This window comes from Cupressus sempervirens, chromosome 1, assembly GCF_028749045.1.
Source record: "Cupressus sempervirens isolate cs-2001-9-10 chromosome 1, ASM2874904v1, whole genome shotgun sequence".
Taxonomy (NCBI): Eukaryota; Viridiplantae; Streptophyta; class Pinopsida; order Cupressales; family Cupressaceae; genus Cupressus; species Cupressus sempervirens.
In genome coordinates this window covers 503,768,133-503,782,783 of record NC_143118.1, presented here as the reverse complement: position 1 = coordinate 503,782,783, position 14,651 = coordinate 503,768,133, and the positions used below count along the sequence as shown (strand labels likewise).

The 14,651-nt window shown below is 32.8% G+C and overlaps 1 protein-coding gene across 4 annotated transcripts in view; it reads right to left on the bottom strand.

Moving 5' to 3' along the window:
* HEXO3 (beta-hexosaminidase 3) overlaps positions 1-14,651 on the bottom strand; it is a 296,756-nt gene that overhangs the window by 93,343 nt on the left and 188,762 nt on the right. For all 4 annotated transcript variants that reach the window (XM_089829123.1, XM_089829126.1, XM_089829130.1 and 1 more), the window contains one exon: positions 11,928-11,987. In XM_089829123.1, coding sequence (XP_089685249.1) covers positions 11,928-11,987 — 60 coding nt within the window. The remainder of the gene's footprint in view (positions 1-11,927; positions 11,988-14,651) is intronic.

The following is a 14,651-nucleotide window of genomic DNA, read 5'->3' as shown; positions in this document are numbered from 1 at the left end:
GGTAACATAAAACCAAAATTGTAAAAACCCTAAAATGGTTGATTTTAGAGGTTGCCCTAAAATCTTGTTATAAGTGGCTGAGATGCATAATGCATTATAATGTTGGTGAACGTTTTTGTTGGATAATAGAAAGGTTGAAGGTTGTGTAGGTGGACATAGCCCAAGTTTTGTGTGAACCACGTTAAATCTATGTGTTATCTATGTTCTTTGTGTTTTCTTCTATTATTTCTGCATATAATTGTTTATTCTTATATTGTTTTGGATCTATCAAACCCTAACAATTTTGTATGGACGGATAAGGAGCAAATATATGGCTTTGTAATTGTTATCTACCAAAAATTGCACCCTGTTAAGTTTGCAGAAAACTTAACCATATGGAGTAAATGGAAACATTCCAAGGTTGTGGGTAAACTATGGCTGGAATGAATCTCCGGATTCTAGGCTAGCTTCCTATCTGGTAAATCACTCTATACTGCCTGAAATTGATCCTTTTTTATGGAGGAAAAGGGGAGAAGGATAACAGAAAATGAAATCTAAATCCTAAGGGCGATGCACTAGAAAAAGTTATCTTTAAGATCTAACAGATAACCAGCACATAATAAAAATAGTAACAACGAAACTCCTTTGCACAACTCAATAATCAGAATCCTTGCATTAATAATTGATAAGAAGGCTAAAATAACAGTTTCTAAAAGGAGAATAAATTACTTACAATCCAAAACTGCTCTGTAACACAACTTTCAACCTGCAAAAGACTCAAACAATCCTGTAGAAGGCATCAACATGACACACAAACACAGAAAAAGAGAAGGCACAAGCTGAAATTCCTATCCAAAAGTGCTGCAAATTTGTATCTCTTTGAATAATGGGTTACAAAAAAGTCTCTACTCCTGTCAAGAAGTTTGAAGAACTTACAAAAAACAGCAAGGCAGAGAAGAAAAAGAACCTCCTACAAAATGAGCTTTCAACTCAATGCACTCTCCATCCAACTGCATTTTGAAAGCCATAAATGTTGGGTTGGATTCAGCCCTTGAGGCAAAACTTGAGTCTTTAAAAAGACTTAAAAAGGTGTAAAAAATAGCCCAAAAGGCATGGTCTGATAATATCATCATAACTGCCCCTCATAAATGCAGTTATATCTCCAAGCAAACTCCCAAAAGTCCCCAAAATGCAATAACTCCCTGGCCTCCAAGTCTCATCAACACATGACTCATGTTAAAACTTTGCAAAATATCCCAAGATCCTTCTAATTATTTTAAAAGTAAAATAAATATCTTATTCTTATCATTAATATTAAATATTTTGTGATTGAGTTATCTAGTCAATATTTATTAACATCAATTAGATAAATAAATCATAAAATATTTAATATTTAAATTAATAATATTTTATTATAACATTTATAATTTATATTTCAATAAGTATTAATTGTATTAATAATGTTTATTAAATGATGAGCTAAATCACTTAACATTATTAATACAATCAATATTTATTGAATTATAAATTATAAGGTTTATAATAAAATATTATTAATAAAAATAAAATAAAACATTTACTTTACCTATAAAGGAAACTAAAGAAGTCACTTGGGACTATTTAACAAAAGCCTAACAAAGTAAAAGAGAAATGCAAGAAGGCTCACGCATGGAAAAAGGACCCATGGAAAATGAAAGGAAAACCCCACCAAAACGATGGAAATGAGAAAGTTAAAAGGCATCATACAAATACCCTAAACCATGCCAAAAGCTTTTCATTTATACTTTGCAAAATGCGCAAGATAAGCTCTCGCTGCCATGGAGGAAAAGGCGGTTTTGGGCCACCATTGCTGCTGGTCTTTGTCTGGGCTTTTTCTGATATACTAGACCTGCTCTTCCTGATGTTGGTAAGGTTGTAGCACTGCCATTGGGAGATATTTGCTGCTAAATGCAAAGGATGATGAATGTGTAACACATACGTTCCAGTTTACACTGTACGCATATGGGTTTTGTTGATTATTGGCGGCCATTGCTGAAGGATGCTCTTATTCAAGCATTTAAAGGTAATGCTATTGTTTCCCTTTATCATTGTTGCATTCTTTTGCTGAGCTGCCATGAGGGTTTGCTATATGCATATCTCATATATTTTCAGCATTTACCACCTTCGTATTTTTTGGTTTCTTGCTTTGTTTCTCTGCTGAAAATAATCTGCAAGTTTGATAGTTTTAAAACATCACTCAAATCGTTCAGTGATTCTTCTCCATATGAGCTATTACTATGATCTCCTCTTGCATTTTCTGTGTTATCAACGGCCACAGGGACCCATTTCAATTTGGAAACTTTTGATGTTGCTCTTGGACTTACCTTTGCTTTTTTAACAAAAACCCAAGTGGGGTTTCTCAAGATAATTTGCAATCAGTATTTTTATTGTTGCCATTTTTGTCTACTGTAACTTGAGAAAAGAACCCATGGCTATGATGACTAAAAAAGTCTCTGCTCACTAACAAGGGTTTTAAAAGTTTGAACACTCACCGTGCTGTAATTGAACTCACATTTTTTACCACTATTTTTCTCTGAAAAAAGATGCACTCTTAATTTGAAACCCTTTGTTGATATTCACATGAATGAAGGGATTTCAAATAAAAGGAAACTATGCTGGAACCAATGTTTATCTTGCTTTGAAAACTCAAGAGTTTGCATAAAAAATGTGGACTGCTATTTCAAATATGTACTCACGGTTTTCACTTTTGACTTGCGGTTTTTTGCAAAAGACCTTTAATAAATCTCTGCATCTTTGTTATTCTGAAATATATCTTGCAAAAACTATATGCCTCATCTGAACATATTCACATGGACTTTCAAGAAATACTTACTGTTGAAGTTGATGTTTCAGCCTTTGACAATGCACTTGTTTATTTGAATCAACCATTCTCTGTTGATTGCCAGTTTGAACTTGCACTCACTGTTTATTTCCTCTGCAAATTAGTTTGAAATCTCAGATGAACTCGTACTCTTCTTTTGTAAACAGTTGCTAGAAATCTAGAAATGATATTATTTATTTATTTTTATTTTTACAAATGAAACTCTTATGCTGAAAAGTTCTTTAATTGTTCATTTAACTTTGTGAGTTTCACTTTGTAATATACTGTTCCAGATTCATCATTCCAGTTTCAGCATAAGCTGAAAAGTGCTTCCAGCATATAAGTCCGACAAACATCTCTGCAGGAAACTATGAACACGAACTTTTCCCATTTTCTGACAAGTACTGTAAAATATGTTGCATTCAGCACTCTGAAGTTAACATAACCGGCATTTATTGTAGCTCCTGTAGCTCTGTTCTATGCATCTTTCCTTTGATACTGAACTTGGCGATTTGTCATATGGAGTACAAAAAGACATAAATGTTTAGCATTTGTTAATGAAGTTCGAGCATGGGCTCGTGACACTCATAAACAGACTTCTGTGACTCTATATTTGATTTTTAAAATCAATCCAGCATATGAATAACACCTGGCCAATGCATTGTATCTTGTTTTAAACAGCAATACGTAAATCATTCTTTGTAGGTATGCTGCAGCAATATGTAAATTTATGACAGCATTTTCTATCAAAAGCTTACGATATTTTTGCAACTCTGCAACACTGCTTTTCATCTTTGAATTTTCGATTTCTTCCCTGTTGCTATTCAGCTCTGCTGTTTTTATATGTATTCAGAATAGGAAATATATAGCATGTGTGGGTACATAGTTGGTAATAACCAGTCATTTCTTAGATCTTTTAAGATCTAACCCCATTTTTCCCATGCAGGAGAACGAACATCATGGGGCTATCAAATCGAGAGTTGGACCAGAAGCGGCAACAAAGATCACATAACCAGTCAAAGGCTGAAAGGAAATGACTGGTTACCTCTGACTCTACTTCCTTATGCTATGCTTTTCTTATTTTCAATATGTATAGAAGCAGCAATCAGACTCACCGCTTGTGTGAGATTTTCATTTCCAGCATTTTATATTCATTTCATTCTATGTAAATATCAATTGTATTTTTAAAAATAAAAAATACAGGGACATTTATATTTTCTTGGCACACAATGAATAGCACTTATGCATTTTGCCTGCATACTAAAATTTTATAAGTGTGCAAAATTTTAGTGACAGTAATATCAAATTCAAATATTTTATTTTAATAATAAAATAAAACATCCTTTGTTTATTTTTATTAAAGGCATGGAGATTTAAAAATGCAGTTGATTTGTCCATTATAATTATTTTTTAAAATTTCATAAACAATTTATGTTAGATAAGTGGATGTGGTCATCTATGGTATTTTAAACTCGATCATCGCAGATATTGTGAAATATTTTATTGTTTTTGAATCTATGTATCTTAGGAGTTAAAGTGCAATCTGGACTAGTTTAGAATTGTGTATATATATTTGATCCATCGCGTCTTGATCATTAAACTATTTACTTGATGATTAAACTATTTGTAGTTTATGTGCATAGAAAATTATAAAATCTTCATTACAGTTGACTCTATTGCTCGAATAAGTTAAAGCATTGGCTTTTTTTATCATTCAAGTATTGGATCTATATTTGAAGTTAGAAAATCAATAAATTCCTTCTTATAAACCTCAAATCCATTATTAAAAACCCTATACAATTCATTCAATTCAAACATTCAACATTTAGTTCATTTTGATCAAGTTTGAGGACCTTTCCAGCCAGAGAACTAGCAAAGCTTAAATTTTCTATAGAAAAGCTTTGAACCATGCAGTCAACATTTGAGGTGAAGGTCTACCCACCTCGGTGTAGTGGAGCCTAAAGTGTAGGGGAATCAAGGTGATTCTTGTTTGTTGGCCAAAATAGATTGTGGAATCCTATCGGAGAAGTGGCAGAACCAACAATTTGAACCCATATCAGCATCATAGTTGAGGAAAATAATCAAAGAATCAGATAAAAGGTCTAGTTTCATGTGGTCTGAATATGAATTGGTCAATTTGGTGCTACAGGGTTGAGACCAATGATTTGACACTCGTCATGCCTCACCGAGTCTTGGCAATTTGCAAGAAGATTCACCACTGCCCAGTCAAAATGACCCTGACTCCAACTCTAACGAGTTAGGCATGTCATGCGTTGACTTGTTGAGTCATGAGTCACTATTTCATTCATCGACTTCAAGCCAGTTGACTTGGTTGGTGACAATGTTAAGTTCGGCCCCTGATCTGGAACCTAATATTGAGATAAAATTTGCCTCCCTTCTCCACCTAATAAAGACAATATTGCTGCAAAGGAGATCCCCATTGTGCAAAATGATATTGGGGTGTGATTGTGAAAATTAAAGCTAAACATTGCAAGTATAAATGAGGGAACTCAAAAAACGAGTGGAATGGAGACAACAACAGGTTAGGTGATTCATACATAAAGTCATGCACAACTTGACGACCACAATTTGCATTCTATGGGAGAAAGTGAATGATTGAACGCTGGTGGAGGATGCTAACAAGGAACTTTTCAATTTCCCAACTAGAGATTGGGCTAGGATGTTGTTGTACAAGACCCTTAACAAAAAGAAGAATTGATGTTGACTACTGGTTTTTTGGTTTTTATTGGCTATTGTCGGCCTGCTTGGCATTTGTTTAGGGTTTTTTGCTCTTAGTTTTAGGTACTTCAAAGACTTTATTTTGAATAGCCCCATGTGGTTGAATTTAAAAACTAATGTTACTCATTGTACTCTTGCTAGTATGGCTGGTATATATCGTTGGATTGCTATATGCTTCCGTATTGATAGATTTCTTATTGTTTTGGATAGAGGTGAGCTTAGGTTGTCTTTCTTGGTCCTTTTGTCTAACTATTAATGTGTTGTTAATTCTAAATTTTTGACAATCCCTCTCGAACATTGTATTATGGGGCAACACCCTTGTTTATGTAGTTGTTAATATCAAAAACATTATATTCATTATTGTGTACATATTCCCTATTACTTCCACTAGTGTTAGTCTCCATTCTTGGATGTTGGTTACTATTCACTCCCCATATTGACATATTATATATCCACCGACTCTTTGATGTTGTAATTATTTGAGCTGACATTCACTGGTAGAGGTTAGCTATTTGGATCTCACTTCTCCTTTACTAACTAGGTTGTCTCCCTTATTGATTATAATGATTCCCTATTTCAACTTTACCCTTCGAGATGATGGTATTGTGCTTTGATACCGCATGTAATAGCCCTTACAAAGCACTGCTTGGATAATATGCATCTTTCATTTGGTGCACGTAATATTATACCTTACTAAATTAGAGATTGTTAATCTGTCCATAATACAATCTAGAAATACTATATTCAACCCTAAACCTTACTTCTTTATTAACCTCTGATGGAGGATAGGGATATACTGTCACATGACACTTGAAACCATCTCCAAATTAAGCCCAAGGGTTTCATGAACATCCACCAGTACCACCACTTGGCCCAGGGTTTCATGAACACTCATCAATACTACCTTTTGGGAGTAAGCTATTTTGGGATGGATTTACTTGCATCTTCAAGTAGTGGTATTAATTGGCATTTATGAAACCCTAGGGCTTAATCGTGGAGGTGGTTTCAAGTGCCCTATGACAGAAAACTCCCATTATTCATTAGGGGTTAATAAAGAAGTAAGGATTAGGGTAGAATATAATAATTATGGCTTGTATTGTGGAAAAATTATTTATCTCCAATATGATTAAGGTATAATGTTGCACATCAATGTAAAGATGCATGTTACCTAGGGAATGCCATGTAGGGGGCATTACAACAACAAAGTTAGCAAATATTCTAATTGAATAACAAAGAAAAGCATTTACTTTACCTCTTGGGATGCAAAGATCTAGAAAAAGTGGGGATGGTTGAAACCGTTCCTCTTAGACTCACAATAAAACCTTAAAATAAGAGGAGTTATATGGCCATTAATAACAAAGAGTAAATGCAAATTGAATTTCTATTAGGTGACGAAATGCAATTTGACTACTACAGGGGTAGGTCGTATCATAAGAGATGAATCAGGGAAATGTATTTGGACAATGGGTCTTTAAATAGAAATGACAAGTAGTGAAGTAGATTTTGAGGCACTAAAAAAGGATCAATATTGTGCTCCTAGAACAAAAATATTGGAGCAGACTCCTTGATCTATATAAATGCGCTGAATAAGAACATCTCCCATAGTTGGAGATTGGAAAAGTGGCTAAAAATGCTCAGGAAAGCATTAGAAGACCTAAAAGAATTCTCATTTTTACATATCCATAGAGAAGCTAATAGGGTAGCTGATTTGCTAGCAAATAATAGAGTGGCACTAGTTGAACCAAAAAAGTTGTGGTTAGAGAAAGATGTTAATGATGATAGTGTTGCTTTGGTTGATAAAAAACTGGGTAGTCAACTCTCAAAAGATAGGAAGAGAAGATATAAGATAAGTCTTAATAGCTATCGGGGTGTTAACAATGGACAATGGAACAATGATTCAAGTGAAACATGCATCCAACCTAAATGGAGGCAGCTAGGACAGTGGATAGAGAAGGAAATAAGCAAGTGCATTGTTTGATAGTTTGAAGTGACAAAGGATAGGGTTATTATATAGGACAAAGGGATCGATAGATTGGATTAGGCATGAAGAAATTTGTATTTAAGATATTTAATAAAGATACAAGTTAGACAAATAAGCAAGATTTGGCTCTATCAAGCAAACTTATCTAGAAAAGTGGAGATTGAGATAAACGATGACTATTTACAACTTTGTAATCCATGAGAAAATATATAGAGGTTTTAAACTAAAACAAGAGTATTCGCTAGAACTATAGAGGTCATGGTGTTCAATGCCTTTGGCCACTTGTGTAGAGAAGAAACAAGAGAGCAATAATGTAAGTTTCAGATTGGTGAGGAGCACACTCTCAATGTAATGAACTTGATTTTGGACGCAAGTCCAGGAGGTGTCCATAAGCACAATGAGCAAATATTTAGTGTCCTTTTTAACATAATTGTGCAAACTATGGGTTCTCATAGGATTTGTTTTCAAATAGGCAATGAATTCATGGCCTCATTATTTTGGCCAAAGTCATCTGATCTAATATTTGACATAGAGCTAGGAATTCTGAGGAGGCATTTATCTGTATACATTGGCAACATTACTAAAGAGGTGGAAGACTTAGAAGAATTTCTCGAAAACTAACAAGAGGGAAAGAGAATGCCAAGTAATGTCATATATAAGAAGTTTTAGGATGGTGCAACGCAAAACTATTTTATGGAAGCTCCATAGGCTACTAGTGTATGCCAATGAATCTTCCATCTATCCCAGAAAAGCATGAATTCTTATGAATCTATGTAGGGGGTGACTTGCTTCTATACATTTTGTGTTATGTTCTTTGGATAATAGTATATAGTAGGAATGATATGGATTTTAGATAGTATGTGAAGGTTCTATGATATTTAATGGTCTGTAAAATACTTCAAGAATACATAATGGTCTATAAGGTGCTTCAAGCAAATGTAAACCCTTTTTAAAACAAGAGGGATCTACCCCCATATAGCTAGAACTTACATAGAAAATAATTCTACCAAACGAATCCTTGCAAGCTCATTTAGTAATCTTTGACTTTGAAATCTACAATAGTTTGACTTTGACTCTCAAAATAACACAAATTTGGCATAAGAATTATATATATCGTATGTTTTCATATGAATATTTTAAATATTCCTACATTTTAAAAAACAATTATATAGCTGTTCCCTTTGTCATCACCTAGTCATCTCCAAAGTTGGCAAAAAAACATTTTTATCCCAAAAACTCTCATCTCCTCATTCCTTGTCATCTGCATCCTTGAAAGTTGGTGTAACCTAGATAAAATTAAATCTTACATATAAAACAAAAATAAAAATATAAAATATAATAGAGATAATATTAAATATAAAAATCTAACAAGGCACTATATAAAGTAAGATATAAATAAATAATATTAAACTTAGAAATCATTATACAATAAAAATATCATTTAAATTAAAAGCATATTAATATAATATATTTTTCCAATATAAATATCTATTTTTATTTATTTATAGCTGAAGTTCGGCGAACTCTCTAAGGATTATATTTAGCATATATATCTTAAATATTAGAAATTTTTAAAAATAATAATATTATTTTAAAAAGTAATTTGTCTACCTAATAAATAAATAATAATGTAATATATTAATAAAAAATCAAAATAATTTATTATAGTTATTAAACTAGATGACTATAAACAAATTGAAAAAAATATGATATAAGTTATACTTAATAGAAGCTTAAAAACACATAATTTGAAAAAAATATTAAACATGAAAGTGAAAAATGAATGCAAAATTTTTTAAGTCAAACTGTTCAATCACAAGAACCCTAAATGTACATTGAAAATCACAAGTAGCAGTAGGAAATGATAAATAGAATTCTTGAACTGCATAAAACACCTGAATATAATATGCAATAATTTCACAATAAAAAAATGAACATAATCATGACAATTAATTAGCATACACAAAAGAAATGGAAAAAAAAAATATTACAATGACAACACATGAACTATAACTTTAATCAAAGTTTTTGGCTTTGAAACCCTAGTAATGGAAAAGCTTGATATATTCCCTCGATTGCAGGTGCTTGCAAAAATTGAAGTGGACCCTTATAAATTCCAACTATCTATTTTTTGCACAAGCTTGTAGATGTAGATTTGTTTTGCTATTTCAACATAATTTTTCATAAACCTAAATGTGAATACATGCCAAAAAAAACTAGTTGAAAATCACAGGTCAACAATTTTGTAAACAAACATCATTTTTTGGGGGAAAATTTGACAAACCCATTGATTTCTGATTTTGCCTATTAATCACAAGTTTCTCTGGAAATTTGCTTCTTTGATTTAGGCATTTCCCCATCCTTGCCAACATCAACACTTTTGGACTTATATCCTCATAGGTTTCCATGGTATTTGAGTGACCAATTGTACATAGTTGACAATACCATATTTCATTTGAATACCATATTTCATTTGAGGAGGAAGGTGAATGCTAGGATTCAAATATCTGATTCAGATGTCCATGCAAATGCTTATTAGCCTTAAACATAAAAAACATGGATGCAGAAATTCCTGATTTCAACTTCAAGTTCCACAATAAAAGCATGACCTCTAATTCAAAAATTCTAATGCTCAAGAGGCTTGGACAAAAGTTTGCCAATGTGTTGGATTGTTAAAATTATAGGCAAAATGTAAAGATGACTTTGATGATCGAAGAAGTGCAGTCACATGATTGTACCCTAGGATATTTTCAATTTAGAAGAGGGCTTTTTGTCATCATCTTTTATTAAAAAACTTTGATCGAGAGCCCTTATTACCAATCAATCTGGGTCTAAAGAAAACTACTGTAGAGAATTATCTGGAAATGGTAGTCATGGAAAGAACAAAAGTCTTCTTGAAGGAGCTAGTCAAACAAATTACAGCAACACAAAAGGTAAAATGATCCAAGCCTCTTGGTTAAAATTAGAGCATTTTAGAGAAAACGATAGCCAAAGGTACACAAGAGGTAGTATTGGCAAGACTGAAGAGCAAAGAAGTCAAAGGCTTCTCATGAAGTGAGACTTCTAATGTTTGAAAGTTGAAAATAATATCAACGAAGAGTGTGAAACCTCCTCCATAGATACACCCCAGTCATGCTCTTCCTCTTCTAATCCTAGTTCTTGCATATATTACTCCTTTGATTTCTCTTGTTCTTGTACCCTTTCCTCCTCTTGTTCCTTCTTGATTTTATATTCCCCAGTCCATTTCTATCTAGCTAAATGATCCAAATCTTTCTTCTCAATATTCATTTGTTCCACCTATTTTGCCAATGGAAGAAATATCTCCCATAATTGAGCCTTTTGAGAGATAATCTGAGATTTCTGCAGAACGCCATTGGAAAGGAAACAATGGATTGTATTTAAAACCCCTTAATATAGATGTTGTCTCTGCTCTCTATTATGGATGAGAAGTGGGAAGTAAAAAGGTGGAAAGATGTAAAGGTGTCAATAAGGACAATGGGCAGATCGTTGAAACTATTCCATGGTTCCACCCACAAAAAGAACATTCAAAGATGTATAAGCGTTTGGTTGTTAGATCAAATGGACTAATTCAGGGACTGATAGACAAAGATGCTGTGATTCCTTCTCATCCTAGATGGTCAGTAAAATAGCAAGTTAAAGGTCAAATAACCTTGGATCCAAACAACCCCTTGAATTAGTATCTTGACCTTTAGTAATTGTTCAGCTAGAAGATATCCTGGTTGTTTATTTAATAATAAATATCATTGTTTGTAGTACAATATAAGTAAGCCACAAAACCCTTGTGTCATTGAAGAGGATATGAAAGATACATATTTAGCATCCATGATTATTTTCTCCTAAGAACTTCAGACAACACATGATGTATCTTAGTATTTCTGTGTGCAAGATATGAAAGGAGGTCCATTAACTATGATCTTGTGGTCAAAATGACTTTTCCAGTGTCAATGAGTAGACAAATCCTTGTACAGTCTATGTACATAATGCACTATAAAAATTTATTTATAGATATTTACATGAGATATTAACTAATTGTGTCAACACTCCAAAGGAAAGTTGAGATACACAAACTAGCACTAGAGATTGAGACTCATTATAATTGCTAAAAGATTTAATGTGATTTGATTTTTTATAAAGATTTCCCCTTCAGGTAGGGACTGAGAGATATTTTTGTTCTCTCAGTTAGTAATAAGACGCAAAAAGTACCCTTGTATAGGAGAACAATGATTTCTTTATTTTTCAAGAAGTACCCTTGTATTGAGAAAAGGAAATTCATGAACATATAAATTTAGGCAGCATCTAAATCCATTTTGCATGTGGCGAAAGAGAAAGTAGAGAAACTAAACTAACTTGTATTGACTTCATCTCCACCCAAATGTACAAACTTATATTTGAAGACTTTGGAGAAATCTGCAAAGAAACAATTGTGTGACACATTTGAGTTTAGTATCAAGAATATAAGATAACATGAAGCAAAGAAGAATAGCTGAATCTATCAACTAAATGTAATCAACCAAACAAGAAGCTATCAAATGCCTTTAACCTGTTATGCCTTACAATTTAAATGCAAATTTTGATGTACTGCAATGAACTATGAAAAAGTGGTTTGCCTATCTATAGGATATGTTTCTCTCAAAAATAGAAGACAAAATATAACCCATAAAGTATCCATTCGATAAAAATATTGTTCCCAATCACTATATGACCAGACACATTTTTTATTTCTCATGAAATAAAGTACATGTAAATCTATAAAACAGTAAGAAACTCTAACTTTAAAAGAATTCAAAAACAGCATACCATCTAACCAAAAACCCCAAGTATTTTCAGCTACATACCTTACAAACTAACATCAAATACAAATTCCAATAACCATATATGAAATTACACAATATTAAAAAAATTATTGATTTTGCATCATTAAAATAAAAGGATGGAATGAGAAAAACAGAAATAGGCAAATTTTCAAAGGGCAGATCTTACTGTGAGCTGAACAGGTCAACCTTCTTAGTCATACCAAAATTTCTCATCGAGACAAATTTGATCCCCGTTGCATCAGACCAAAATTGATCAAGTAGATATGCCAAATGGAGAAGTGATGGAAAGAGGTGGAAAGAAGAGCAGTGGAGAAGAGGAAGGAAACGGGTAATATCCATAACACAAACATGCCTGCCTTTAGATCATGATTTGATTTCAAGCAAACATTTAAGAGGCTAGTAGAGGTTGTCAAACCAGATCAAAGGGCCAAAGGATACTCAAAATTCCATACATCTATAATCAAGGAATTCCTCATAAACACCAACGACACGATAGACAAGGAGGATATAAAGTAAGGGAAACAAACAAGAGAATGGATGGTATGCTCCAGCAGAGAAGAATTACAAATCCATGGTCATTTCTTCTATAAACCAAGAGCTTGTATGGGGAGATTTCAAGGAATGGGGCTTTTTTTGTGAAATGGACTAGATGAAACAATTTGATGGAGACAATCATTGATTAGCAGGAAACACAATTTGGAGGTCAAGTAACTGCTTTAACCCTAGCCAATGGTTTTTTTCTGAATAACTTCATTGATAAATTGCAGAAGAAAGAAACCTTATTTGGAAAACTGATATTCTTTGAGGGATTTTGTTTCTGCCAGACTGATTGGGAACTGAATTGTGATCCTGTAAACCATAAACCAAGTAGATTTCCAAAATGGATAAGATTAAGAAAACTACCTTCGACATATTGGAATCTAGGTGCCCTATAAAAGATTGGAGAAGCTTCAGGTTCTCTCATAGGTGTAGAAGAAGATTTTTTCTTTGGGAAACCCATAGTGGAAGCCAGAATTCAAGTTGTTCTAGACACTGATTTAAAAGATATAGACACTTTTGTGATAATAATAGAAAAGGGGAAATGTAAGGCAAAAAATATAGGTGGATTTGAGTGAAGTATTGGGGGGATGGTGTGTTCTTTGGCTTGGATATATAACCGACTGCCCAGTGAACAATGAAGACATGAGAGGAACAAAAGAGATTACGCTCACACCAGATGCTTAGGGGACAAAAAATTGAAAGATTAGACAATGCAAACGAACCCTAAGAATTTGGATTTGGAAGTCAGGGAATTGGCAAAAACAAGACTGAAAATCTTGTAACTAGGAAAGGATGGTACCAATTCTAAGGAAATAAGCTAGATAGAGGATAAATAGGATGTTGAAAAAGAAACATTAAGGAAGAACTCAGCTTTCTCCACCATGAAGCTAAAGACCTATAAAAAGAAATGATAGAAGTCTGGCAATGAAGAAATGAGAATAGCCATCATATATTTAGTGGATGGAGGATATAGAGAGGATGAAGGCATCAATCTCATAAGAAATAGAGCATATTCATATGGTGTAAGGTCCACTTTTCTGAAATAGAATTTAATAATAACTAATAAATAAATAATAAGAAGAAGAAAAATATTAACAGTTAACAATATAATAATATATTATTATTTGATCATATTCAAATAAGCCATTGAAATAATAAAAGAAATAAATAATAATAAAATGTAATTACAATATAAAATAGTAATATTAATAATCATTGTAAATGATAATTCAAATAAGTTACAAATAATAATTATTACAATACTTGCATTCAAGAAAAGGCACGTCTCTTACAAAGGTCACAACCCTGTCAATTCAAAGATATATAGAACAAAGAAATAATACAAAGAAAAGGGGGTGGGGGAGGAAATTGTAGAAAAGAATAATAGAGATTTGGAAAACAAAATACCAGTTAGTGTCCAACTGTTGTGTAGTATTAGAAATAAGGAAACACATCCAAACCCATGAAAGATACTTGAAATTGAACAACTGTAAATCCTAGTGCCATTGATACTATGTTTGAGAAAATCATTTATAGTGAACATCGAATAAGAATGAAATTCATTGACATAAATATTAATTAATTGAGTACAATTACCAAACACTGGTGAAAAACATACTAGTGACGATTATGATAAATATGGAAGAAGACAATCAAAATACTTCTCAGAACATTATAGAAGTGCATGAGGTTGTCAACAAGAGATTCATATTAAAGG